We start from the raw sequence: 26,856 nt of genomic DNA on the forward strand, positions 1-26,856 counted from the left end.
ACTGATTTAGGACCTTACATTCATGTTTAAAAAGCGGTTTCTTTAATTTATTAACAGGTTCATGAAATATCTTATTCTGCCTTCCAATCCTAATAGTTCTGTCTCTGTGTCCATCTCTTTTCACAGGGTAAACTGGAGGAAGCTGTCTCATTGGCGACAGGATTCCAATCCTCCCTGCAGGACACCATAAACTGGCTGACACAGGCAGAGCAGACTCTCAACATGGCTCAGCCACCCAGTCTCATTCTCGACACTGTCTTATTCCAGATAGATGAGCACAAGGTTGGTAGAAAATGTGGTTTTCTTAGTTTTGTTTGTTCAATATTTATATCTGAAATAAATGCCACTTTCAAAAACATAAAAAAATCTTAAAGACCCCAAACAGTTGAATGGTAGTATATATATTTTTTGCTTTTGGGAAACTTGAGTCCTTATCTTGTCTTGTATTTCAGGTGTTTGTGAATGAGGTGAACACTCACAGAGAGCAGGTTCTGGCTCTAGAGAAAGCTGGCTCTCAGCTGCGATTTGCCAGTCTCAAACAGGATGTGGTTCTCATCAAGAACCTGCTGCTCAGCGTACAGGCCCGCTGGGACAAACTTGTGCAGAGATCCCTAGACAGAGGACGCCACCTCGATGAGGCCCGCAAGAGAGCCAAACAGGTACTGTTTGGTTTACTTCACTCTCTCTGTTGCTCTGGTCACACCTCTCTCTGTCTCTGATGTTGGCAATCTTCTCTTGTGTAGTTTCATGAGGCCTGGAGGAAGCTGACAGACTGGTTGGAGGAAGCAGAGAGCAGACTAGACTCTGAGCTGGAAATCTCTAATGAACCTGACAAGATTAAAATCCAACTGGCCAAACATAAGGTACAGCATTGCTGCATTAAAGAGTTTTGTGAAGCTGAAAACTTTAAGCCTTATCTTATCTTATGCCCTCTATCTTTTAATCGCTGTAATTTAGGATTTCCAGAAGTCTCTTGGCTCCAAGCAGCCAGTGTATGACACCACAGTGCGCTCTGGGAAGGCCATGAGAGACAAGGCCACACTGCCGTCAGACACACAAAAACTGGATCATTTGTTGGGCGAGGTCCGTGACAAATGGGACACGGTGTGTGGAAAGAGCGTGGAGAGGTGAGAAGGACTGTAATTGCCCATTTGGAATATGATTGGATGTAGAATGAAGTGAAACAAATAATTTGAGATGTTTTTCTTCTCAGGCAACACAAGTTGGAGGAAGCCCTCTTGTTCTCAGGTCAGTTCGCTGAGGCTCTCCAGGCACTTGTTGACTGGCTGTATCGTGTGGAACCTCAGCTTGCAGAGGACCAGCCTGTCCATGGAGATCTTGATCTCGTTTCCAACCTCATGGATTCTCATAAGGTACTAATGGGGTGATTCGTAGGAAACCTTGGTTTTAAAAATGACATGAAATTTGAAGACTTGCACTAACAAATTTCCTTTGTAGGCATTAATTGTGCTAATTCATTTAAAATCAAAAATATGTGTACAAATATAATGTTTGAAAAGTCCTGGAATTTCATTGCATGGTATGCATGAACCCTGCATTATTGACGCAGTGAGGCTTGAATGAGACTCTTACTAGGAAGGCCATTTCTGAGTAGGACAACAGCTGTATATATTCTTCCTCAGGTCTTCCAGAAGGAGCTGGGGAAAAGGACCAGTAGTGTGCAGGCTCTGAAGCGGTCCGCTCGAGAGCTGATGGAGACGGGCCGGGACGACACCGCCTGGGTCAAAGTTCAACTGCAGGAGCTTAGCAACCGCTGGGAAACAGTCTGTGCCCTTTCCGTTATAAAACAGACTCGCCTTCAGCAGGCTCTCAAACAGGTACGTCTGACGGTTCTTTGAATGAACCCAAGAGCAGTGTTAATATTTTCTTCTGACTATCTATTTTTCTCTCTCTTTTTCTGCAGGCAGAGGATTTCCGCACAGCTGTTCAGATGTTGCTGGAGTGGCTGTCGGAGGCGGAGCAAACCTTGCGCTTCCGTGGCGTCCTGCCAGAGGAGGTGGAGACTCTGCAGGCGCTACTGCACACGCACCGAGATTTCATGCAGACGGTGGAGGAGAAGAGAGTGGATGTGAATAAAGCTGCTGGCATGGGTGAAGCCATTCTAGCTGTGTGCCACCCAGACTGCATCACCACCATCAAACACTGGAACACCATCATCAGAGCTCGCTTTGAAGAGGTGAGAAAAATCCAAACTGTGGCATCAGAAGCCTGTTTAGGCCAATAGTTAGACAAATAAGCGTCAAGCATAATATAATAGGTATGAAATGCTTATGATTATGTTTGCTGTGCAGGTGCTGACATGGGCCAAACAGCATGAGCAGCGATTGGAGACGGCTCTGGCTGAATTGCTCAACAATGCTTCACTACTGGAGGAGCTGTTGTCATGGCTACAGTGGGCGGAGACCACACTGGTGCAGCGTGATATTGAACCACTCCCCCAGGACATTTCTCAACTGAAGACACTCATCACAGAGCATCAGGTGAGTGGGACACAACCATTCGTTCATATTCGGTCACTCAGTCTTTTAATATTAATTGCATTGTTTAGTGCTGAGATGTTTCTTAGTATTTTAGTTTTCTTCTATCAGGTGTTTATGGAAGAGATGACCCGAAAACAGCCTGATGTTGACAAAGTTACAAAGACATACAAGAGGAAACCAGCAGAACATCCCAGCAGTCTGTCAGACAGGAGAGGGGCCCGTAAGAAACTTTATCCTCAGCTGCACGCATGCTGCATACAAACACAAATCTTTATATAAACTACTTTTCAAACTTTAACGGTCGGTACAATTTTTTCTTTTTAATGTCTCCTATTCTCAACATGGCTGCATTTATTTAATCAAAAAGTACAGGGGAAAAAAGTAATATTGAGAAATATAATTACAATTTAAAATGTATGTTTTCAATTCAAATATAATTTAATTTATTCATGTGATGGCAAAGCTAATTTTGCGGTCTACAGTGTCACATGATCCTTAAGAAATCATTCTAATATGCTGATTTGTTGCTCAAGAAACGCTCCTTATTATTAATGTTGAAAACCGTTGTGCTGCTTAATATTTTTGTGGAAACCATGATGCATTTTTTTAGAACTCTGTGTAAACTAATATAACGCATAAATTGCTTAGTACAGTATGCGATTCTGAACATATTTTTCTGTGTCCTGCTTACAGGGAAACACCAGCAGCAGCAGCAACAACAGCACTCGGTACAGGTAACCGGTGGTAACCCTCGCCTCACCCAGCTCTGCTCTCGCTGGCAACAGGTGTGGCTGCTCGCACTCGATCGCCAGAGAAAGCTCAATGATGCCCTCGACAGACTAGAGGAGGTACTGCATCTATTCTACAAATACTTTTTTAATTTTACTCTGTGTACTAGTAATGAAGTGATTTAAAAGTCATAAAATCTTAACAGTAGAAGTAATGACCTTTCTCCACCTTTAGCTTAAAGAGTTTGCCAACTTTGACTTTGATGTCTGGAGGAAGAAATACATGCGCTGGATGAACCACAAGAAGTCTCGCGTCATGGACTTCTTCAGACGCATCGACAAGGACCAGGACGGAAAAATCACACGCCAGGAGTTTATCGATGGCATCTTGGCATCAAGTACGGGCGCATGTACTTGCCTGTAATCTTCAGTTTCATGAGCCTTTATTTTTATGCCAGTTTAACTATATATTTTGTTTGCAGAGTTCCCTACCAGCAAGCTGGAGATGACGGCTGTTGCTGATATCTTTGACCGTGATTGTGATGGCTACATCGACTACTATGAATTTGTAGCTGCTTTGCACCCCAACAAAGATGCTTACAAACCCACAACAGATGCTGATAAAATCGAGGATGAGGTACGGACGATGACAAGAAAATTAATTTTGTTGGTTTGGCATCATGTAGTTTTGAATAAAATCCATTTTTTGTATCCCAGGTCACCAGACAAGTGGCTCAATGCAAGTGTGCCAAGAGGTTTCAGGTGGAGCAGATCGGGGAGAACAAGTACAGGGTGAGAATCTGGAGCCCAATAGTACTTGTCAAGCAAGAATTCAAGTCTAGATGTTTTAACACATTTAATATGACATTATAAATGACAATGGCACTTACCACTGCTATGTTATCATCGCACCTTCTCATTCAGTTTATCCCTAAGCTTGCCATTATAATATTACGACTCTAACCAGCATCACACTCTTTCAGTTACGTCAGTATGACTTGGCCATTTTGGAATAAAGGTGCATTGGCAGTTTTGTGTGTGTACGCAATACCACCATAACACTTAACAGCAACATCCGTATGCTGTGTGTGCTTCTCACCACCCAACTAATGATCTACCCATTGTTCTAGCAATTGCAGTCATGGTCAGTGGGTGGTCTTTCATACCCCAACATCATTATCCAGTGTGGTTAATGATCTTTGACAAGAGTGTTTACTAACTTGTTGCATTGCACAGGCTATAGATCCACAATGCTAACTCCACATCCTGATGTTTGTCCATCTTCGTCTATCTCTTTACTACTACACCTGCTGTGCTGTCCTCATTGTGTTTGTTTTTTAAGCAACCATTCTCAAGCACTTATTGCATCAAATCACCATGCTTCCCATGGGCATTTCCTCCATTGTATGCTGTTTTAGTTATTTTATACTTATAGGAATAGTTAATAGGACATGAATCATTATACCAACAAAAAAGGTCAATATGTGTGTATGTCTTTATCTGTTATTTCACTCTCTTTTTTTCTTTGTCTTTCTTTTTGTTTTATTCCTCCTCCATGTGCACCGGACTTATTGTAGTTCTTCCTTGGGAATCAGGTAAAGTGAGCGGTGTGTTTGTGACATGTCCTCTGAAATCTGTTGCCTCTGCAGTTCCCACAAGCTTTTTCAGACAGCCAGATCTAAATCAGTACTGGACTGTTTCTGCATGGACTAGCTAAGAATTCCCTGCGGACAGCCCACATTCTTGGCTGCTGTCTGAAATGGGGATTTCTTTAGTCTCTTCCTGCTTACTCAGCGGGCATTTCCTGTCTGAGAGACAAAAATTGCAAATGCCAAAATATTAAATGCATTTATATACGCCCTCCAAATCCAGTGGCAGATTTCAAAGGTTCAGCTTACTTGTTGTGGTTGGGATGTGCTTGTTTTTTATTGAAAATGATTTATCATGATTCAGATTTACAGGCCCTTCTATTATGATTTTAGGCTTTTTTGGCTTTTGGTGGAGGAAAATTATCCAGTGGCTGATTTCTTGACTTAGAGAAAATAAACCTTCAACCAAAGCAATTCTTTGAAGTAAAAAAGGACAAACGATCAGGGAAAAATTCTAGAGAATTGCTGTGGTGTGGTGTTTATTGTAGAGATGGGATTTGAGCTGGGCAAGCTCTAACAAAAATCATGTCGATCTTAAAAAGTGTGGTTTGCTGCATGTTGCAGTGTGATTTACTTTGATTTGCCTGGTGCTTCAGGAAATAATTTGTATAATTAACTCTGATGGGTGATGAATGGGATCTTAAAGGTTCACCCATTGTAGTTCACATTACTTAATCTCATGTCATTCCAAACTTCTGTGTTGTTTTTTATGTGGAACATAAATATCTTTTGAGAAATTTTCACAGAGATCGTTATATGGAAAAGAGAAATCCGTAAAAATTCTTTAAAACATACCAGGTTTGGAACAACATAAGTAGAACTCCAATTTGTGGTTGAACTATCCCTTTAAAAGACATTATAAATGTATAATCCTTTATCTGTCTATCTGTCTGTCCTCTTCCCTCTCTTATCAATGTTCGTTCCTCTCCACTCTTCCTCCTGTTTCCTCAGTTCGGAGACTCACAGCAGCTGCGTCTTGTGCGAATCCTGCGTAGTACAGTCATGGTTCGTGTTGGAGGTGGCTGGATGGCGCTGGATGAATTCTTGGTGAAGAACGACCCTTGTCGAGGTAAGTCCCACACATCAGCTGAAGGAAACTTGCTCTTTAGGTATATGGAAAAGAGGTTTCCAGAAACACTTACAGACAGTTCACACAGCATTATTCTTGTTACTCTCATTAGTCTTATTCACAATCTTCATCATCTATCACTATTGTATTCATTCTCTTCAATGAGTTTTCTCATTTTTCAATACTATCTGAGTTCAGTTTCATCTCATCTTCCATCACTTCCCCTTACTTCCTGACCTCTTTTCCACGGTGGTTATTTTTATATGCATGGCCTACACATTTGGCCCATTCTTTCTCTCTTTTTCCCTATCATCCTCCTATTTTTATTTGATACAATTGTAGTGCATGGTGCATGTTCCTTAGGTCTCTCCCTCCTTCTTTCTCTGCCCCGTCCCCTATCTCTCGTTCTCTCTCCCCAGTGCAACATCCAGGACTAAAAATCCTGCGTTCTGACTCCAGCAGCTCCATATCATCTCGCATAGGTTGGGTTTTCTCTCTCCTTCTCGTTCGGATTTTCTTCTTTTTTTCACTCGTTTGGTTTCCCCTCTCTTTGCCTCTGTTTCACTCACACTTTGTTTGGTTCTTTGTTGCTTTGCTGTGCTTTGCTGACCGTGACACTGATCTAACCCTCACGCCTGGTGCTCATTACGAACCAATTGTTCTTTGAGAATTCTGGCTCAGCCGTTAACATCACTTCCTGCATTTTGATTTAAAATACTACTTAATGCATACAGTATTTATAGTCCAAAAATGGTGTTTGTAGACAGTTTATTCCCTTTTGTTGCAAAGCAAGGGGTCTTAACGGACAAGTTCACACAAAAATTTTAATTCTCATGTTGTTCTTAACACGTATGACTTTGTTTTGTTGAACATAAAAGAAGATATTTTGAATAATGTTTATGCCGCTCTTTCCCAAGTAAATGGGGGACTGGAAGAAACGCTAGGTTTAATGTAAATAATGTTAGCCCCAAAACAATTTGAGGTGATTGACCTCTGCTAAATATCTCCTTTTGGAAAATCGTACATGTTTGGTATGACTTGAAGGTGAGTAATGTAAATGATGAATTTTGGTTTTTGAGTGAACTATCCCTTTCAACAGAACGTGAGTGTGTGTATGACTCTTTCTGTGTGAATGCGTGTTTTTCATGTTGTCTCTTGTGTCTCTCAGTGACGGTTACTCCTGGCTATTTCTGCTGCAGAGGTACCTCATTCTCTCTCCTTTCTCACCTCTTAACTCCTTTCCTGTTTGACTACATCTGTCTGTCTATTCCATTCTGAGCCTCTAAACCTTTTTGTCCAGCTTCGGATCCATCCTATCACTGCTGTGTCTTAGTATGTGTGGCGTGTGCGAGAGCGTAAGGATTATGTGAGGTCTATGTGTCCGCTAGCATCAAGCTAACCATTCAAACCAGGCTTGGCCAGGCCTGGGCTAAATTCCTTTCATGTGTGTCCTGGATGAATATTGCAAATGAAAAAGCATCCAGGACCAGGGTGTGGCCAGGCTTGGGGTTTCTAATATTGTTTGAAGCAACTCTTAAAGAGCAATTACTCATGGAGAAATGGATTACAGGCCCCACCTGCTTTGAGGGGAGGAAATTATATGGTGTGGGAGTTATCAACTGCCCTGCTCTTACTGGGTTTGATGGAAAAGTGAGTGTCATGCCGTGTTGGGGAAGCTACTTTGAAACAGTAGCTGGCCAAGCTAAAAGCTACTTATAATTGAAAGGAGTTGAACTACAGTCAAGCTGCACTTTTGAAAAATTAATTAGCCGCACTTCAAAATAACAACAAAAAGTATCTAAAAACACCGAAACTATTTAGAAGGGCAGGATCTTGTTAAATAACCACAATTGACCCTAAATGGTTTTTGTACACATCAGCCTCACTTAAAAATGTTTCGGTTTCTTTGCTTTGTATGACAATGTCAAAGCAAGTGGCATTTATTTTAAGAAAGGTAGCACAAACTTACTTTTCAAGCAAAATATCTCACAAAATATAAATGTATTAGATAATAAAGCAGCAGATACATTTGTTCATAAATACAACTAATGAAACTGGAAAGGCATTGTTAGGACTATTTATATACTATCATATTATTTATTTGTATTTTGAATTATCTTTTTTTATTTTTTGTTTAATTTTTGTTTAGTTTTTAGTAATATATTGCCAAGCATATTCACTATTTTCACAAAATTTTGCTTGTTGTTTTTCTGTCTAATATTTATATTTTAATTAACTTCAGCTTTATTTCAATGACTGAAAATCATTTTTTAATAGTTGAATTTGTTTAATAGGCACCTTGCACAGTGAATTATCCAAACGAATCCCACTTCCCGATGCTACTTTAGAGAAAGGGGATAGTTTAAGAGTGTGTTTGATTGTCTTATTTTGCTTGTCTGTAAGGCTACGTGTTATGTTCCACTATAACGCTACTGAAAATGAATTGTCTGTGAATTTAGTTAGTTACTCCTCAACACTGATGTCTTGAAGGAATAACAGACAAATTCTACTGCCGCCATTGCGCACAGCCCTCTCTCTCTCTCTCTCTCTCTCTCTCTCTCTCTCTCTCTCTCTCTCTCTCTCACAGCTGGCTGCTCTGGTCTGTGTGTTTTGCAAGGGCTGCTGCGTTTTGTGTCTGTTATTGAGAATGTTCTGTGAAGGCTTGGTTTGGTTTTCAGTGTTTGCTAAAAGCATTATCAGGCATGACCCTCAGGTATCTGTTGACTCTGTTTATGCGCGTGCACTGGTGTACGCGGTGGGCTGAGGGAAGCTGTGCTTTTTTTTTTTGAGTTCTTGTTTTGAGGATGCTTGCTCAATGACTCACCGTTAACCCCTTGCATCGTGTCCACCACGTGCACGGACCGCTTTTAAAGTGGGAATACCGATCCCTCTGTCTGCATTGAGTCAAAGCAGTGGCCAGAGGAAGTGTTGAGTCTCTCCACTCGCACTGCTCACCACCTGATTGATCATCGTCCCTTACAGCTTTCTTTCTCCTCATTTCATTTCCTGCAGCTCGTGGACGCACCAACCTGGAGCTTCGAGAGAAGTTCATTCTTCCAGAGGGAGCTACGCAGGGTCTGGCGGCCTTCCGGTCGAGGGGGCGTCGATCCAAACCTTCATCGCGCACGGCCTCACCCACCCGCTCATCTTCGTCTGCGTCACACAGTGCCCACAGCTGCGCCTCTCTGCCCTCTGCACCCGCAACTCCCACAGCATCCTCAAGGGTGAGTGTCACCATATTACACTGCATAGGCTTATAATAACACATACTTACTGTTTGTTGTGTCTTGTATACTAATGTCTTCATCAAAAATTTTAATTACTAAATGAATAGTTTTATTCGGCAAGGATGCATTAAATTGATCAAAAGTGGCAATAAATACTTGCAAAAATTCAGCTTTGAATAAATTACATTTCAAAATACATTAAAATAGAAAAAAGTTATTTTTAATTGTAGTAACATTTTAATGTTACATTTTGATTTATTACTTGTTTTTACTGTAATTTTGGTCAAATAAATGCAACCTTGGTGAGTATGAGATTTTTAAAAACAGTTGAAATCTTACCAACCCCGAACTTTTGAACTTTAGTGTACATTTAGTCACAATTTATCTAGATATACAGTTGTGCTTGTTTACAAGCATTTGTTTAGACACCATTTGCAGAATCTGTAATGATGTTTAGCATTTTACAAAAACAAGAGATAAAATCTTAGAGGCTCAATGTAAAATTCTGAAACCCTTGTTATCAGCTACACCAGTAGTCGTTAAGTAAACTGCAGCCAGCAACTTATTGCTTGTGCTCGCACACGTAACATACAAGAGACTGAACGTGATTCAAGGCCCCCTATACAAAGTTCTTTTTTGTTATTCGCTTAAAAGTAAAACGAAGTTGGAAATACATAATTTGATGATCATCCAAGCGCCATATATATATGCAGCACAAGATCTTAGTAAATATAGTTGTGCTTAACTGTAAAAAGACTCTCTTGCAAAAGGTTTGGTAATAAATGTCCTTTGTCACTTATCATAACATCATACTTCATATCTGATTAATAATCATAGTCTGTTAATCATGATCTTTGCCTACATCTGTATTTTCCAGTATTTGAATGTGTGATTGCTTGTGTTTTATGTTGTCAACTAAATTTTAAGGACTGAAAAGATAGATCTCAGAAAAGATTCTCAGATTTAGTACAGAGCTTTTATAAGTTATAAATAAATTATGTTTTCAACATTAATAATAATAAGAAATGTTTCTTGAGCATCAAGTCAGCATATTAAAATGATTTCTGAAGGATCATGTAACACTGAAGACTGGAGAAATGATGCTGAAAATTCAGCTTTGCTTCTTTTTTTTAAATTGCAATAATATATTTCACATTATTGCTTTTTTAATGGTATTGTTATAAAAAAATAAAAATATATATATAAAATAAACTTTATGCAATTACTTGGCAAGGCCGACATGTCAATCTGTCGCTAGTCTTTTTGGTGGATGGTTTCTTTTTGTCTCTGATTGTTGTTTCGGTGTCAGGACATGATCACTGTTGTCTCTGCATGTCAGAATCATATTGTCATCTGTGAAATTTTTATTTGTTCTTTGTCTTTTTGTCCCTCTCCCCTCCCTTGCTTGGAAAATGTGCCTTCCTCCCTGTTTGCGCTCATCTCCACCTACAAAAACACTACGCTCTGCTGTGCTGCATCGCCTCTCTTTACTTTACTCTTTTTCCGATTATCCTGGCTTCTTCCCACTGCTTTTTTTTTTTTTTTTGCTACTCCGCTGTTCCTTGTCCTTTTTGCTGCCGCATTTCCCAGTCCTCCCAATCCCAATCTCGTGACTATGCCAAGCCCTGGCTGGCACACAGTAAAACTCCAACTCCAACCAAGTACCAGTCCTGCCCAGAGCACAGCCAGACCCCTGGGCATGAGGTAACACACTGCCCCCTCCCAGTGCCCTAGCACACTAACAATAAAAGCTTTAAGAGCGGCCTGATCTTAACACATGGGAAGGAACTGAGGTAGATGACCCAGAGAACAGTGCACACAATCTTTGACCTTATGCTGTGTAATCTCCAGTACAATATTCATTTGCATAAATAATACTTTTATGTTCATTTAGGAATTATTCTGTTAAGCCATCTGTTATATGTTATGACAGTCGACATATTCATCCATGTCATGGTAGAGCGTCTGGTAGAGCGTAGACGAAAGCAGCTGGATGTTTCGTCTGGTTTCCAGTTATTTTTAACAAAATTTTACCAAATTTATCTGTTAGGCTTATTATCTGTAGATACATGGGTAGATCTGCCATTTTGTAATAAACCTTCTCTCTTTACAGGGAGGCTCCACAACTAAAATGAAGAGACCAACTTTCCATTCCAGCCGTGGCTCCTTAACTGGTGAGAACGGTGGAACACCAACTGCTGCTAAACCTGGACGCTCCGGTACGAAACCTTGTACTGCTTCACTGCTTCACTCAGTCACAACTGCAGCACAATAGTGAAAGGGGACTTTTAAAATGATCTAATATCTAGTGTTGGTTCAAACAGACCCTTCAGGAAAATGTAGATAATAAGTACCACTATAGTGAAGCTATTTAGTGGGTAATATGTTAGTGTTTCCGCCAACAACATTTTATGATTCTTACACGTTTTGTTCAGTATAATTTTCACAAATGAAAAACTTTTTTGAATTTTGAAGCCTAAATACAATCAACAGTAGCAAAAATCTAAATGTAGGCTATCAGAGGGCTGCGCCGCAGGGAGCGTGCTACGGAAACCCTGAAGGAATATTTGGCGAATGCAAAATGTATGTACGCTATACTAAAGAGGGGAGGGGGGGGGGGGGGTAAAAAAATCGATTTTTTTGAAAATATGAATCAATTTGACCTACCAACTCGATTTTTAAATCAAATCGATTTTTTTTCCAGCCCTATCACTAAGCTTCCAAATCTTTATTTAAGATCTACAGGTTGGAAACTGAGTTAGAATAGTTTGCAAGAGCGCGAGTATAAACACAACGCTGTAAAGATGAAACAAGTGAGTAGATGAGTTTACCTCTTCAGCGTGATGACGTTTAATGTCCCAGAAAAACTTTGTAGTCCCATTTAGCTACTTGTTAGCAGCCACCTTTCACATAAAAGCTTCAAAAAATCATGAGTGGGGTATTACTGATGTATTTTATGTCACAGAATAAAACATGAAAATATCTTGAGCTTGTGTTCACCACAAACTTTATTTCAGACATTTAACCAAAAACACATTTAAAAAAAAACTCAATCCTGCAGCACACTATTGTAAATGTATAACTGTCCAATGGCATACTTTAAAGGGGACCTATTATGCCCCTTTTCACAAGATGTAAAATAAGTCTCTGATGTCCCCAGAGTGTGTGTGTGAAGTTTTAACTCAAAATACCCAACAGATAATTTTTTACAGCATGTTTAAATTGTCACTTTTTGAGGCTCAGAAAAATGCACCGTTTTAGTGTGTATCCCTTTAAATGCAAATGAGCAGCTGCTGTCGGCCCTGAGGGCGGAGCCTCACGAGCTCGCAGGACGTGTGTCAGGACAATCTCATCTCACAGAATGATAATATCAAAACATAAACTCTCAGCAGTAGCCGTGTTCATTTCGACCCGGAGTCGGACAATAATGGACACAGATCCAGATAATATATGCTGAAAATGGTTATAACTTGTTTTTCCATCTTTCTTTTATCCACTATTAGTACAAGCCTGTTGTTGCGGACAGCGTCCGAATGTTGGCAAAAAATATACTGATGAGTTCAATAAAGTTTATTGTACATCACACAAAAGATGAAGCGTCAATTTCACTCTAGAAAATCACTGTAATAGCTGAATAAACACTGTATAAGAAGTCCGCATAAACCCTCTCCCTCTCCCTTTCATTATTATCAACATACACAGCAGCGTAGTACAAAAAACACTCGTTACAACTAACAGTAAACAAATATTATACACACCTTTTCAGGGGGTGCTTAATAAACTGGTAAACTGTATATCTGTAAAACAACTCCTATGAACTGTAACAAAAGTGCGCGCTCTCACTTTCATTACTGCCATGATCAATAATGTTAGGGTCTGTCAACACTCGTGGGCGGGGCCTGTGGCTTTAGTGATGTCACTAAAGCCACATTCTGAAAACAGGTCGTTGGGAGACACTCTTTATGATTAATGGGGATTTAAAAAAAAGGAGTGGGTGGATTTTTATCACTGCTGGGTGGTTGTGTACACACACTGCCATCACACATTTATGTCCAAACACTATGCAAAAGTGAGTTTTGCATAATAGGTCCCCTTTAACATTGTTTTTGTCCAAGATAAATATAGCCAAACTATATTAATGTAGTAATTAATTTACATTAAATTCTGAGACTAATGAAACTAGAAACCACAGAAGTGTATATAAGTCAAAATATAGTGATTTCAATATGTCAATATGAAAAAGACATAAAAACTTAATTGATACATCAAAACAAACCAAATTTCCAAAACTAATAAATTGTTTTATAATGTTGCTTGCTTGCTTTTGTGCACAACACATATATCACATTCACCTCTATGTGTTGGATAAACTAGTCCATTACTGGTTAGTAATGGGTTAGTTAGTAGCGTTGCTATTTTTAGATGGTTTTAATATATACTCCCAACACTACTAATATTACATTTATTGTTTTTATGTGACTCTCCTTTATTTTTGTAATACATCCTTATGTACTATATTACTGTATCCTTAAACTTCAATCGTCTTCTTTCATCAGACACCAAACGCACTCCGTCCTCGACGAGCGGCCCAGCCAGTCGCGCAGGGAGTCGCGCCGGGAGCCGAGCCAGCAGCCGAAGGGGCAGCGACGCTTCAGACACGTCTGAGCTCATGGAGACCCGCTCGGCTTGCTCCGATACCTCAGACACCCCTCGCCGGCCTGGGGCCAAACCCTCCAAAATCCCCACCATCTCCAAGAAGACCCCTAGCCCCAAAACACCAGCGGGCAAGAAATGAAGTCTGTGACTGACTCTGAGGTGGTTCTGATTTAACCAGCAGGAGGAGAACATCAACACCGGACTCTCACCTCTCCAGCGCCCGCACACTGCTACACCACCCAGATTAATACCTACCATAATGCTGCCTTATTTGTGTTTTACATCATGACCTTTATTTAACTGACTTTGGTTTTCGTGAATGTGCGATGGAGAGCATCCTGTGTGAGCAGATTTACACAGAGGGACATCAATTCTGCACCTGGGGTTTCCACTATTCATCACTATGAATATGCAACCGCCCGTCACTCTCCAAACCTCATACTGACATGCATGGTTGACACTTTGGAGATGTTTGGTTGGACACACTCTCCCTCTCCACATGTATACAGACCAGCTGGCCTCTCGCCCAGGTGTCTGTACCACTGCTAACAAGAGGAAGTCAATTAAAAACTGAGACCCTTTCCTCCTCGGCACTTGGGACTTTTTGGACTCTCGTGTGTGTGTGTGTGTGTGTGTGTGTGTGTGTGTGTGTGTGTATGTATGTTTCTGGTAGTTCCTGTCATGGTAAATTAACGCAGTAATAAGGAGAGGAAGTGGAGGAGGATACATATCTTAGCCTTGTGACGAGAAGACTAGATCCTTCACGTCACACGTGATCCTTTTAAAGGAACCCCTATTGCGCACAGCACACGAGTTTCATGCACTCGCACACAGTCTTCTTCGCTGTCCAGTTGTGTCCTTTTGTTGCAGACATCATGTTACAGAGCTTTTCCACAGTATGCAAAAATGATTTCAGTTGTGAATGTTTGTTTCATGGTTAATTTATAATCTTGACGTTTTGTTTGTTTTCTAGAGTAAAGAGCTGTATTTATTTGTGATTGCAGTATCATATCAACTCTTGAGAATGACTAGTATTAACACAAGTGGAATCACTCTTCTTTTTGTTTTTGTACATCCGCTCCTGACGTAATGAATTGCTTTGACTGATCATTTCTGATGTTAACTGACCAGGAAGCTTACTGATTCCAATGGTGGCCTTTTTGCCGGTGACTACACACTTTAGATGACGTCAAAAGTGGCTTCCTACTTGTTCTTTCGTGAAGGAAGCGTCCTAAATAATGGATGATGGGGGCGGCTCGCGTAGCCCCCGTTAAAAACAGCGCTTTGAATCTTGTCTTTGACAAGCTGAAGTATATGAATACCTGAAGAAAGGTGATTTTTATTTATTTATTGTGTCATTGGGAGGGTGATGTTTATGTAAGGATCCACCCTTTGATTGTGTTACTCTTTTGACATGACTGAGAGAAACAGGGGTGCAATTGTGTAAAAGCAAAGAAGCTATGATTATAAATTCTTTTTGTTCTCTTTTGTATTAAAACAATGCTTGCAGTACAACTGTCTGATTCTCATGTTGTTAAGTGGCGTGTGTGTGAGCGTGCAGGGATGCCACAGTTAACAGGAAATGGCACAGTAATTACAAGCAGTAGAGATAATGACACACCCCATTAAATCTTCAAAAAGGGACAAGCCTTTGGTGTGTGCAGTTTTGAACACTGCTCTTTTATATAAGATTTACAGTCATTTTGGAGTTCAAAAATGGCCCCACGAGTGAATAGAAGCACCTTTGTTTGAGCCGTGTGTGTTGGTCACACATAAGTAGAGTGTGTTTGCACTGGACTCTGTGTATGTTTGGTGGTCAGATGCAGCGGATGGGGTTTGGGAAGGGTGGTGTTCCATCATCTTCATTCTGCAGCTGTGAGTCTGTGTTTATATACAAATATTTAAACCCACTCACATCCTTTCCCACCAAACACCATCCACACCGCAGAGCCAAGCTCTCATGGCATCTCACAACCCTGCAGTGTCATTTCATTTTCAGAATCAACTGAGCACATAATCTCACAACTTTTTGTCTGCTTTTATCAAACAACTGTTTTTCCCAATTAAAAACATCGATTTATATGGGTCTATTTGCATAGTTGACAAATGTATGTCAATGGCCACCAACAAATTTCAACATTAGGTTAGGTAAAAATGTACATATCTATATATTCACACATTTTTTTATATGATTGAAATTATTAATTTTCAATTGTATATATGATTAAACTATATTTGTTTTGTGTGTGCATATACACGTTTTATACATGATTCATTTCTATTTCTATATATGTATATATATAATGACTAAAGTAATAGCATTTATGTATTAGTTTGCAGAAGTGCAGTAATCTGAACTTTTTTTGCAGTTCACTTAAATAGCCCTGTTATGTACTCTTTTTTTTTTAATAGAGTAATATAGTTTTTCAAATAATATATCATAAAACTATGTATAAGAAAGGTTTAAAATGTTTTTTTGATGAACTACAGATCCTTTCTATCACTGGTTCATATTTCAACTACCTGTCTGCATGGACACTTTTTAAGTTCATTTTCATTTTATATCCACACCAAGTTTTTCAAAATTGCCATCTTATATCTGAAGTGAAACTGCAGTGATCTGTCACTTCTTGGCTACTGTTGAAACCACAGAATATAAATACAGTTTTCATATTACTCTAGCCATAAGAACTCAGTTCTAGTCTGTGCAAAAGCTGGATCACATCTTCATCCCCAAACCACATGATAATTGCCAGCAATTTGTGAGGTATGTGTAGAAGATGGGACGGTTTGATAGGGTAGATGGAGACTGAGGTGAGAAGGAAGAGAGGGAGGAGGATTCAGACGTTGGAAACACTCCCTCTGCGTAAGCGTGTATGTTGGAGTGAAGGAGGACACCCTAGTTCAGATTGTGCCTTCAGCGCAAGCAGCACGCAGCCTAAGAATACCACAGTCCACTGGGATCCCACAACTTCAAAATCCAGAAAAACGTTTGGGGACAGTAACACTATTCTGATCGACAACTTGCTCACAATTGTGGAATCTTTTTCTTCCATTTTTCAGAAGTCTTGGATAGTTTCGCACACTGGATTAAATGTTTAAATCCAACATTGATTGATAACTGCGAGAGAGTTTTCTAACTTTTTGTTGTTCAATTAATTGCATCGGCTTGGAGTAGCGTCAAACATCTTCTCATAAGGAGCCGAAGCAGGTGTTGTGTTTGATCCAGGAACCTTTGAAGCCTGATGTTTGTGCGGCCCTCTGTTTTTACTTCTACACCAAAGACTTTAATTTCACATTGTGCTTAGTCCTTCCAACTTCCAGATCACCTTTGAAAGGACTTGGGATTCTAGTAAGACGTGTTTGTTTTCTGTTCCAGTTTCTAGGACATTGTTTGCCGTCCAGCTCCGTAAGCACACTATAGATTATGAGAGAAGCCCTGCGGTTTGGTAAATAAAGCGACCATGAGGAACGACTGTCAGGAGGCGATAAACTGAGTAGCAGTAAACATTGCACTCTTCCAAATAACGATGACTGCTGTGGAATCTGAGTGGCTCAGGCGTTTGAGTGTTGTTCAGAATTGAATTTCAAGACGGTAGTCAGACCATCCCAGAGAAGACCGACGTCGGGTAAACACCCAGAGGTTTTGTTGGGACAAATACCAGGATAATCTAGATAGACAGCTGCAATGGAGCAGAGCTCTTCTGCCACACCAATGGACAAACAAGAGCGTGTGGTTGAGTTTGTGTCCTCACGCCGCAGCAGAGGGAGGAAGGAGAGCAAGAGAACCCGACTGTTCCCTCTGGCCTTCTTCCTCCCTCTGTGCATGTTGCTGTGTGTTTGGGGTCAGGTGGAAGGAGTGGTTCATTCCAGCTTCCGCAGGCTCAGCGGTCGGGAAAAGAAGGAGATGCAGAAGGAGATTTTAACCATTCTGGGTCTGCCGGGACGGCCCAGACCTCACCCGCCACTGCGGCCCCCTTCCTCCGCCCCGCTCTTCATGCTGGACCTTTACCACGCCGTGTCATCCGAGGCAGATGATGGACCGGGATTGGGCTACACTCCGGAAGTGGTCAGTCATGCCGCGCTGCCCACCTTAAGCACACACACACCGCCCCTCGGCACGGTGGTCAGCGAGGCGGACACGGTCATGAGCTTTGTCAACCTGGGTAAGTGACAGCTGGTTAGGGTTAACAGGAGTCGTCACTTACTATACATGTATGGAAATAAATCACACTTTAAAATATGTATGTCATGTTAATTTAATGCTATTCAAAAGAACCTCAACAGAAAGTATTTTACAATGGCAAATTTGTTGGGTTTCAAATTATAAAACAAATAATTGTACAAAAAAGTATTTTTTTGGACATTTTCTGGTTGTCAAACTCAGTGGAAACTGAGCTGGAACATGTTAATAACAGTGTTTCATTTTTATACTACTGTAGCTTTTATTTTCATATTTTCAATTTTTGTTTAAATTTACTATGTCTTAGCAATTTTGGTATGTGCTTTTGTTATTTTTATTAGTTTCTGTTTTTTATATATGTCAATTTAATTTTAATTAGTTTGTTTCAGTTTTGGTTTTAATGATTTTACTACTTTTTTCAGTTCAAGTTTTTCATCTAATATTTATTTTATTTCAGCTTTATTTTAATTAAGAAAAAACAGTTTTTAATAGATTTAGTTTCAGTTACCAATAACAACACTTTTTAATATGAAAGCCTGTTTCTGCCATGAAACAAAATGTTTAAAAGGGTAAGGCCTAATTGTGAAATAAAGTTTAAATAATAAACAAAGTCACACTGGCAAACACTGATATAGTCACAATTACAGGAAAATATTATTATAATTTATATATTAAAACTTAAAACTCAGAAAATAGAAACAGAAATAGAAATAGCTAAAAAGTAGTTAGTTCTGAGAACAAGTCTACAATATTTTGTTTGCAGATACCATTTGGTTTGATATTTTAACTAATACAATGGCAATGGTTTCAGTGACTGGTTTCCTAGTATTTTGTAAATAATATTGTTTTATAGAACAAAATTACAATATTAGTTGTTCATATACAGTGAGATTTGCCAGTGATTTTGAGAGCTTGTATTGACAATGAGACAGACCCACAATCACTCCATCATCTCTTCCTGTCTCAGCCCAAACACAGACGATATTTATCTGTCCGAAACAAACAACAGTTTAACATCCTATTTACAATTACTGCATATCTTTCTGCCCCATTATCACTGGTCAGTATCACCCCTTTCTCAAATGTAACTAGTGGTGTTGGTTTAGACAAGCGTCACTATTATAATTGCTCATTCTAGTGATTTAAACAAACCCGTTTGAAACTCCGCTGCTTGAAACTTGTGCTACAAACATGAATGATGCCTCAAATCATGTGGCTTTTTGATGAGATCGCTTTTCTAAGCGATCAGACAAGGTTCCAAAAGAGGGTTTTTGTAGACCGTTTTGGGTTCTCCTTTCAGTGAAGTTCTTAAAAGAAACATTTTCCACTATAAAGAACCTTTCGTGCACTGGAGAGGTTCTGTAAAGTTTAAAAGTTCTTCATGTGGGGAATTACAGGCCCCACTGAAAGGCAGAAAAAAAGATGAGATGAAGTGGATGAAAATACTGTTGGGCACTTCTCTAAAAATAGAGCGCTGGACTGTAATTAGTGGTGGTGCTCTGAGCGACTGCTGTTCCACAACTCCTGTAATTACTCCAGTGCAGAGCCCGGGCCGTGGGTGTCAGTCAGAACCAGAACTAATCTTCCATTTTCTGTTCCCCCCATCTTCTCCTGCCAATCACCCCTCCATCATCTTCATCTCAAGTGTCTTCACACTCAGTCGACGCACGCTTCTCCAGTTGTGTTTAACTCCCTCTCTGTCTTTGTGAGCGCAGTAGAGCAGGAGAAGGATCTGCTCCAGCCTCGGCCGTACTGGAAGGAGTTCCGCTTCGATCTCACTCCTCTTCCTCAGGGAGAGACGGTCACCGCTGCGGAGTTTCGTATCTATAAAACTCTTACCATGGGTTGGCGTGCAAACCGCACCCTTCATATCTCTGTCTATGAAATCCAGAGGGAGAAAAGACACAGGCCAGTACACATATAAGACATATATTGAGTATTAAACTAGATAGCATTTGATTTTAGGGTTTAGGAACCAAAACTCCAAAAATACTTAGTTCTTTGTGCATTCATTATTGAGATCCGTCATCGGTCATTATGATGGGAATGATATTTTGATCTTGTGGTTTGACAGGGAGCCTGAGCTGGTGTTGCTGGACATGCAGTCTGTGCCTGCGGGTCAGGAGGGCTGGTTGGCATTTGATGTGACTTCTGCGAGCAATCGCTGGCTTCTCCATCCTCGGTGCAATCTGGGCATCCGCCTTTACGTGGAAACTGAGGAGGGTGAGCTGTTCCTTATGTACAGAGGCGAAATACATAGTGTCAGTCCGCTCTGATAGTCTAACAAGTTACAACTGACTGGATGTTGCTTCCTAGACTTCTGAAATCCCATGTTAAGCCCATGTTTTTGGTTGCATCATTTGTACTTCATAGGTGGAAAGTTGGGAAGGGTCTGAATTGTCTCCTCATTTGGGGGTTTCCCAGTCAAACCACGTAACATCGCAACAATAATATAATAATTTATTTTAACAAGCAATATGTATATGCGAGGAGGCAAGAAAGGCAGTGCCTCCTCAAAAAAATTGGATGTGAAAATATTGCATATTATCCATATTGCAAATATAAAACAATGCAAATATTACAAAATGTGACATTAAAAAGCGTATAAATCACTTGTTTTTCTAAAGTAACTGTTTAAAAGCGACACCAGCAGGTGAAGTGACAGCGGGACGCCCCGTCTCTCTTGCCTCCCCTGAGCCCATTGAGTTTTAACAGACCCCCTAAAGCATGCAGTGGCGGGGGGGAAATTAATATGAATTGGGGAAAGTCATGTGAGAGGAGGCAATGATTGGATATGATTGTTTCGTGTGATAATCCCGCCTCTTGTTTTCGTGCCTGTTCCACATTTGCAAATCAGTCTGAATGAACAACATTATAGGATGACTAAATAAAAAGTAAACTCATCCAGATATCACCGATTATGTCAAAATCAAAGTTGAAATGGCCTGAAAACATGGTAAATGTTGGGTTTTTCAGATTGGTGAAATTAAAGGTTCGTTTTACGGAGCTTGATGACTGATGATCTGAACATAAGTTGACCATTAAAAAAGAACAGCTAAACATCAGTTCACAAATAAAATGTATTGTTTAAAGTATTACTGCCTAGTTATTATTTTGGAATAAATGTAAAAATGCTTAAAACAATAAATAGAATACATTTGTAATAAATAGAACATAAATTACAATGTTAATATAAAACATGTTTTTTTTTAAATGTGTGTGTAATGTAAAGTTTATTTAATCCAGGATAATGTGACAACATTAAGTGAAACATGAATTTATACAGTATTTGAATTTATATATATATCTCTCTCTTTATAATCTCTCTGGACTATGACAATTTATGGCAAAAGGAATGTTTTGAAATGTAAACTGATATTTAACTAAAGACACCCTACAGCAAAATATATAAATAACTGGCTTAAAACCCTTTTTTGGGAGGTAAAAATACTTATGTGCCTAAGACTTTTGCACAGTACTTTATTTAAACAAACTGGGAGGAATTTACCTCTTCATTTCAGATATGTATATATATATATATATATAAATAATGTTCTTCTCCCTTAGGTCCCTCAACTTGATTTCACTGAGTTTCAATCTCCACAATCTCAATGGTTTGAAATAATACATATATTGTTAATGGTTTCTTGCTACGTCAGATTTATCATCAGACCAAATATTATTGAAGGAGTTTTGGATATTTGCAAGAATTCTGCCCTAACATGAAATGTTAAAATAAGACTGTATCTTGGCAATGTTTTTTTTTTTTTAAAGAAAAGCAAATAGCCAAATGCTGAGATCTTGTTTCAGACCGGTCGCTGTCAGCCGCATGGGTGGGTCTGGTGGGTCGGCGTGGGCCGCGCTCCAAACAGCCTTTCATGGTGACGTTCTTCAGAGCTAGTCAAGTCCCTTGCCGCCCACCTCGTGCTCTGAGACACAACAATCCACGCAAGAAAAAAACAAAGTACGACCTGCCACACCCAAACAGACCCGGCATATATGGTGAGCCACAATACGCACTTTAAGAGGCAGATTGTGTTTTAAGAAGCATATGAAATGATGAATAACAAATGATCTTTGAGCTGTGATCGTCTCTCTTTTTCCAGACCAAAATCATGCCAGCAGTGGACGCCAGGCCTGTAAGAAACATGAACTTTATGTCAGCTTCAGTGACCTTGGCTGGAAGGTGAGGCTGCCTGACTTTTATACAGTTATACAACACAATATACAAAAAGTTAATTTTGAGTCACCGGTTACACTCTGAAAGTTGATTTGGCCAATGGATATAGCTCTAAAGTAAAAGCAGAATTAAAGCTTGCATTCAGTGTTTTGAATGATTCAATGGCTCACTCATGAAGACAGTCACTTGTTGCCAGCTGTTGGCTTATTGATGTAAAGCCTGGTTCACACGGGGCGATTTTAAAATTGTTGGACGATTTTCCAAACCTGAGAGACCCCACACACGGCGATAAAAAATCACGGGTCTAACAGTTTTGGTCGTACCGTGTGTGGTGCGCAGCCACACGGCAAAATCAACACATCACACACGAACCGATTTGACTCCCGAGCATTCCCAGGTCAGGCGGAAAATCTCGCAAAATCCCTCGAGATCAAACATGACTTCAGAGTGAACAATCATGGCGGACGAAGAGGATGCAGTGGCGATAGTTTGTAGTTTGTTTTTAACCGAATCCATCTCCGACGTCCACCGGACTTTCTGGTGCGCCATGCCGCCGCCGGCTGTTTTGATTTTGTTTAACAATCCTTAAGATTGTCGGAAGGGGTAAATCGGGGCTAAAATCAGCCTAATTATCCTGCCGTGTGAACCAGGCTTAACCTGTAGAAAGAGTCACTAAGAAATCCACACCATTAATGTACAGACTGACAGTTTGGGATAGAGCGGAGTAATAAAAAGTTAAGTCCCAGGAGTGTTTATAATTTATTTAATAACATTTTTTTTAGGACTGGGTTCTGGCCCCTACAGGTTACTCTGCGTATTATTGTGATGGGGAATGTGATTATCCTCTGGGCTCTTGTATGAATGCCACAAACCATGCCACGATCCAGCTTCTGGTGCGTAACCTGTACTTTTAACATTTCACTTCAACGCTAGGAGACCCACTGAAAATGAACTGATTCTTTATTTATATATTTTGTATCTATTTTCCTAGCTGGTTGAATACATGCTGTGTTGCCAAGTCTGCAGTTTTCCTGTGTAATTGGGCTACTTTAAGTTGTTGCCGCGGGTTAATTCCCTCTCCCCAAATGTACAAATTGAGTAAATTGTGCCGCCCCTTCGGAAAAAATCACGTTGGGCTATTTTTGGGCCATGATTTAGATGCAAGGGCCTGGCAACCCTGTATATGCCTCTCTCAACTGTACTGACTCCTTTGGCAGGTTCACCTTCTCAGACCAGATGAAGTGCCCAAGGCCTGCTGCGCTCCAACCAAACTCAGTCCCATCTCTGTGCTCTTCTACGACGACAACAACAACGTTATTCTCAAGAAACATCGAAACATGGTGGTCAAGAACTGTGGCTGCTTATAACCTCCTGTACACAGCATTTCGATTGTACATTCAAGTTAAATCAGAAACAAATGTAGATTTGCTATAATACTTTGAGGCACCATTTGTAATATACAATGTTTAAAAGATTTATTTAGCCAAATTTGAGTGCTCTAACCTGTCCCAAATGATTGACAAATAATAGTTCAAGTGTCATGATGGTTTATCAGCATATTTGCCATTATTTTATTGTGAGTGGATTTAAGGTTGGAATCATCCCATAATAAAAAAAACACATTTTGCAGTTGTCTTACACTTAGACTTTATAAGTTTTCGCTAGTGATGAAAAGAGACACAAATTCTGTTTGATAGGCGTAAGGCTGCACACATGACCAAATAATTTAGTTAATGAGCATTAAATGTCACATCAAGAAACAAGTTGTGTTTTTGTGAAGAGTCATCTGAATGGTGTGCACTTAAATGAGATGAAGACTGTCTGTAGACCTTATTCAGAGCAGCGACACGACAGGTATGAAAGCGAAGCTGAAAAGGATAGGCCGACCCGTGTTTTCAATGGCATCCAATCTAAAAGCTGTATAAAGCTCCTAGATTACTTAGAATTTTCCACAGCTCATGTTGTCTGGCGTTTTTAGTCTACTGATTTTTCTTGGAAAGATATTTTTGCATTGTTTTATCAGCAGCAGTGTCCAAAAAATACATTTAATAACAGTAGGCCTACAACCCACTGAACAGATGCATCTATCCTTCCCAGCCTCGCTTTCATTCCCGTTTAAAATCAAAGATGGTGCTGATGTGAATAAGGTCTATAAAGTATTATATATGGCACGGGTCACAGACTCAATGTATTTCGCCCCTTTTGCCATGTTGAAATGATGTCGGACAGAATCCTCGCGCTCATTGGCTGTCGTCTCTGGAGATACGTTAATAGCATAAGTACAGTTTGGTGATATGAATATTTAAAATAAGAGAAGGGAACAACAACGAGAGACTCTATGGAAGCTCATTTCTGCCACTGAATAAAAGAGGTAAAAGCGACTTTTCATCTCACAATTAAGACTTTTTTCTCGCAATTACGAGTTTACATCTCGCAAATCTTTTTCTCTCAGAATTGCGTGATATAAAGTTTATATTTCGCAATTATGACTAACACGAAATTGCGAGTTACATTGTGAGATTTAAACTCCCAGTATTTTTTTCCCTCAGAATTGGACTTTATAACTCGCAACTGCGAGTTTATATCGTACAATTCTGAGAAAAGTCAGAATTACGAGATAAATGCAAGTGTGATGACGGAGAAGTAGTGCTGCCCAAGTTGCATCTTTTTTGGAATCGTAAGAGAATCATTTATTGCATAGACCTATTATCTCTGTCATTTACATATAACTCTGAGATGATCATGCTGATCCACATTGATAGATGGCAGTACAGCATCTAACACCATTGTGGTATCGATGCTCAAAGTACGTGAAGAACAGTGATGCTAAAGCTAGCTGAAAAACTACTGAATGCATAATTACCACATAAATTGAGATGATTCCAATGCTGATGAGCTATTTTAATATTAATGGGTAGAACATACTACTACAGCTTGGTTAACAGTTGCCATTTTAACATGAAGTTCTGTTGAGTCATTAAAACATAAAAAAAATCTATTCTCTGGATGTTCTTGCTAGTAACCATGACACACATATGTACTATATGCATATACATTTATTGAAAACTTTAGAAAACAAAGTAACAAAAGCATGTCCGTGGGTCCCAACTCATTATTTTGACTATTTGAACGGGTGCAAATTTACCGCATTTGTGATCATTTTAAGCATGTCAATAAATGCATTTCAATCTAAATCCTGGTCAATAGTATTAATACACACAGTGGTGCACCTCTCCAATTTGGTTCAGTGTTAGAATATCAGGGCACATACAATATGGATTGAAGCACCTACTGATATTTTAAAATCATACTTGTCAGGGACCAAGCGCCACAAGGCATTGGAAAAGTGGTGAATAAATATGACAAGTTACAGCACATGGCAATGAAACTGTTGGGTCACAGCACACTCTGAAGAGATGGAAGCAATATGCACATATAAAAATATAAAAAAAGAAAAGAAAGTGTGCTGGTGTGCTTGAGTCCAACCTAAGATCTCTGTCCACATGGTCCATGTTTGTGATATACAGCAAGTCGAGTTAGTCGCCAGAATCAAATCTTGTTGTTTCTTTCCCCAGGGTCTGAAAATTAAACCATAATCATGAGATTAAAATTCAGCCACATTTTTGCAGACCTATTCAATTATTCCGTTCTGATGTACAATACAGCTTTTATGAATCTAACAATATCTGTATTAGACTCACCCCTGTATTAGGTCCATGTCGGTTTCTTGTGTCCTTTAGGCTTGAACATCTGCCAGCTCAGGAGGCATAGGAGACTTTGGGTGCTTGCTTTCAAAATGCTGTTTAAACGTCTTGGGATCTGGCATCTGTGTCTATATAATTGGGAATAACCACATTTCTCAGCAAGGTTGGGGTACAGTGGCTTAAACTAGCAACCCTTTACACATATTGCTTTTTAAGTAACAACTCAAGTCCCTCACCCTGCAGACAGGACATGTGTGGACCAGCGCTGCTTTGGCTGCAGTCTTCTGATCCGCTCCTTGACCTTTCTTCTTCTCCGCTGCTTTCTTTGCGTTCTTCTGTTGAGACTGGATCTTCTGCTGCCCTCGAGCCATGGCCTTCTCTGCAAAACAAACATTAGGTATAATGTACTCACTCAAGTAGACAGATGAAATGCTGACATATCAGCCACCTTTCCCTCCATACAAAGAAAATCAATGGTGAATGAGACCTAGGAGTTTATTAGAACATACATTTTAAACGTCGCCATACGTATTAATAATCAATGTAAATTAATCCTTTAAAAATGTATAAATGACGAGAAATGTTTTCCCCATTAAATAAAAAAGAACTATAGTATTTAAAAAAAATAGAGTCGAGACCGCGAAGATCAACTTAGCGTGTAGCTCACCCGCCTTCTTTGAAACTAATCTAAGCCGCATGTACAGAACGATCGAATTAAAAATATCATCACCATAAACCACAATCGTATGTAAAACCAACAAAATGAGACTTATAAGATGAAATATGGCAGATTGATCAATATTTAAAAACAATACCTCGGCGTTGAGACACGGTAGGAAGTCGAGCTCCACTGCTGACGCGTTTAATATAGCTTCCGTCAGAAGCACTTACATAATAAAAGTACTTGAACTGTCGAGACTTAAATAGATCCTCAGGCCCTATGCTCAGGTCAGGCAGAG

General features: G+C 39.8%; 3 protein-coding genes across 22 annotated transcripts in view; 2 read left to right on the plus strand and 1 right to left on the minus strand.

Annotated features, from left to right (window-relative positions):
- Window positions 1–15,342, plus strand: part of macf1a (microtubule actin crosslinking factor 1a) — a 180,707-nt gene extending 165,365 nt beyond the window's left edge. For 10 of the 19 annotated variants that reach the window (XM_077196137.1, XM_077196131.1, XM_077196135.1 and 7 more), the window contains 20 exons: window positions 127–282; window positions 453–659; window positions 744–863; window positions 958–1,127; window positions 1,214–1,373; window positions 1,644–1,838; window positions 1,925–2,197; window positions 2,313–2,501; window positions 2,610–2,721; window positions 3,195–3,349; window positions 3,465–3,627; window positions 3,712–3,866; window positions 3,947–4,021; window positions 4,807–4,824; window positions 5,830–5,947; window positions 6,367–6,429; window positions 8,960–9,171; window positions 10,765–10,878; window positions 11,288–11,393; window positions 13,731–15,342. In XM_077196137.1, coding sequence (XP_077052252.1) covers window positions 127–282; window positions 453–659; window positions 744–863; window positions 958–1,127; window positions 1,214–1,373; window positions 1,644–1,838; window positions 1,925–2,197; window positions 2,313–2,501; window positions 2,610–2,721; window positions 3,195–3,349; window positions 3,465–3,627; window positions 3,712–3,866; window positions 3,947–4,021; window positions 4,807–4,824; window positions 5,830–5,947; window positions 6,367–6,429; window positions 8,960–9,171; window positions 10,765–10,878; window positions 11,288–11,393; window positions 13,731–13,969 — 3,000 coding nt within the window. In that variant the 3' untranslated portion in view covers window positions 13,970–15,342. The remainder of the gene's footprint in view (window positions 1–126; window positions 283–452; window positions 660–743; window positions 864–957; window positions 1,128–1,213; window positions 1,374–1,643; window positions 1,839–1,924; window positions 2,198–2,312; window positions 2,502–2,609; window positions 2,722–3,194; window positions 3,350–3,464; window positions 3,628–3,711; window positions 3,867–3,946; window positions 4,022–4,806; window positions 4,825–5,829; window positions 5,948–6,366; window positions 6,430–8,959; window positions 9,172–10,764; window positions 10,879–11,287; window positions 11,394–13,730) is intronic. The other 9 variants (XM_077196151.1, XM_077196139.1, XM_077196133.1 and 6 more) reach the window with 9 other exon arrangements.
- A 1,286-nt stretch (window positions 15,343–16,628) lies between these two features.
- Window positions 16,629–25,387, plus strand: bmp8a (bone morphogenetic protein 8a). Of its 2 annotated transcripts, none has more exons than XM_077196167.1 (7): window positions 16,629–17,996; window positions 19,729–19,921; window positions 20,088–20,236; window positions 21,824–22,015; window positions 22,120–22,199; window positions 22,976–23,086; window positions 23,411–25,387. In XM_077196167.1, exons 1-7 carry the CDS (start codon window positions 17,519–17,521, stop codon window positions 23,558–23,560), a joined length of 1,353 nt encoding a protein of 450 aa, XP_077052282.1. In that variant the 5' UTR covers window positions 16,629–17,518; the 3' UTR covers window positions 23,561–25,387. The 2 variants fall into 2 exon arrangements, with proteins under 2 accessions (XP_077052282.1, XP_077052283.1); XM_077196168.1 differs by having other exon boundaries at window positions 17,388–17,996; window positions 19,729–19,925; window positions 20,092–20,236.
- On the minus strand, window positions 25,232–26,820 carry LOC143702370 (zinc finger protein 706). Its single transcript, XM_077196172.1, has 4 exons — window positions 26,713–26,820; window positions 26,134–26,276; window positions 25,895–26,025; window positions 25,232–25,771 (listed from the first exon to the last, which is right to left on the minus strand). Exons 2-3 carry the CDS (start codon window positions 26,266–26,268, stop codon window positions 25,930–25,932), a joined length of 231 nt encoding a protein of 76 aa, XP_077052287.1. The 5' UTR covers window positions 26,269–26,276; window positions 26,713–26,820; the 3' UTR covers window positions 25,232–25,771; window positions 25,895–25,929.
- Window positions 26,821–26,856: the final 36 nt, after the last annotated feature.

Source organism: Siphateles boraxobius, unplaced genomic scaffold (genome assembly GCF_051911475.1).
Source record: "Siphateles boraxobius isolate OS27281-9 unplaced genomic scaffold, OSU_SipBor_1 35, whole genome shotgun sequence".
NCBI classification, from domain to species: domain Eukaryota; kingdom Metazoa; phylum Chordata; class Actinopteri; order Cypriniformes; family Leuciscidae; genus Siphateles; species Siphateles boraxobius.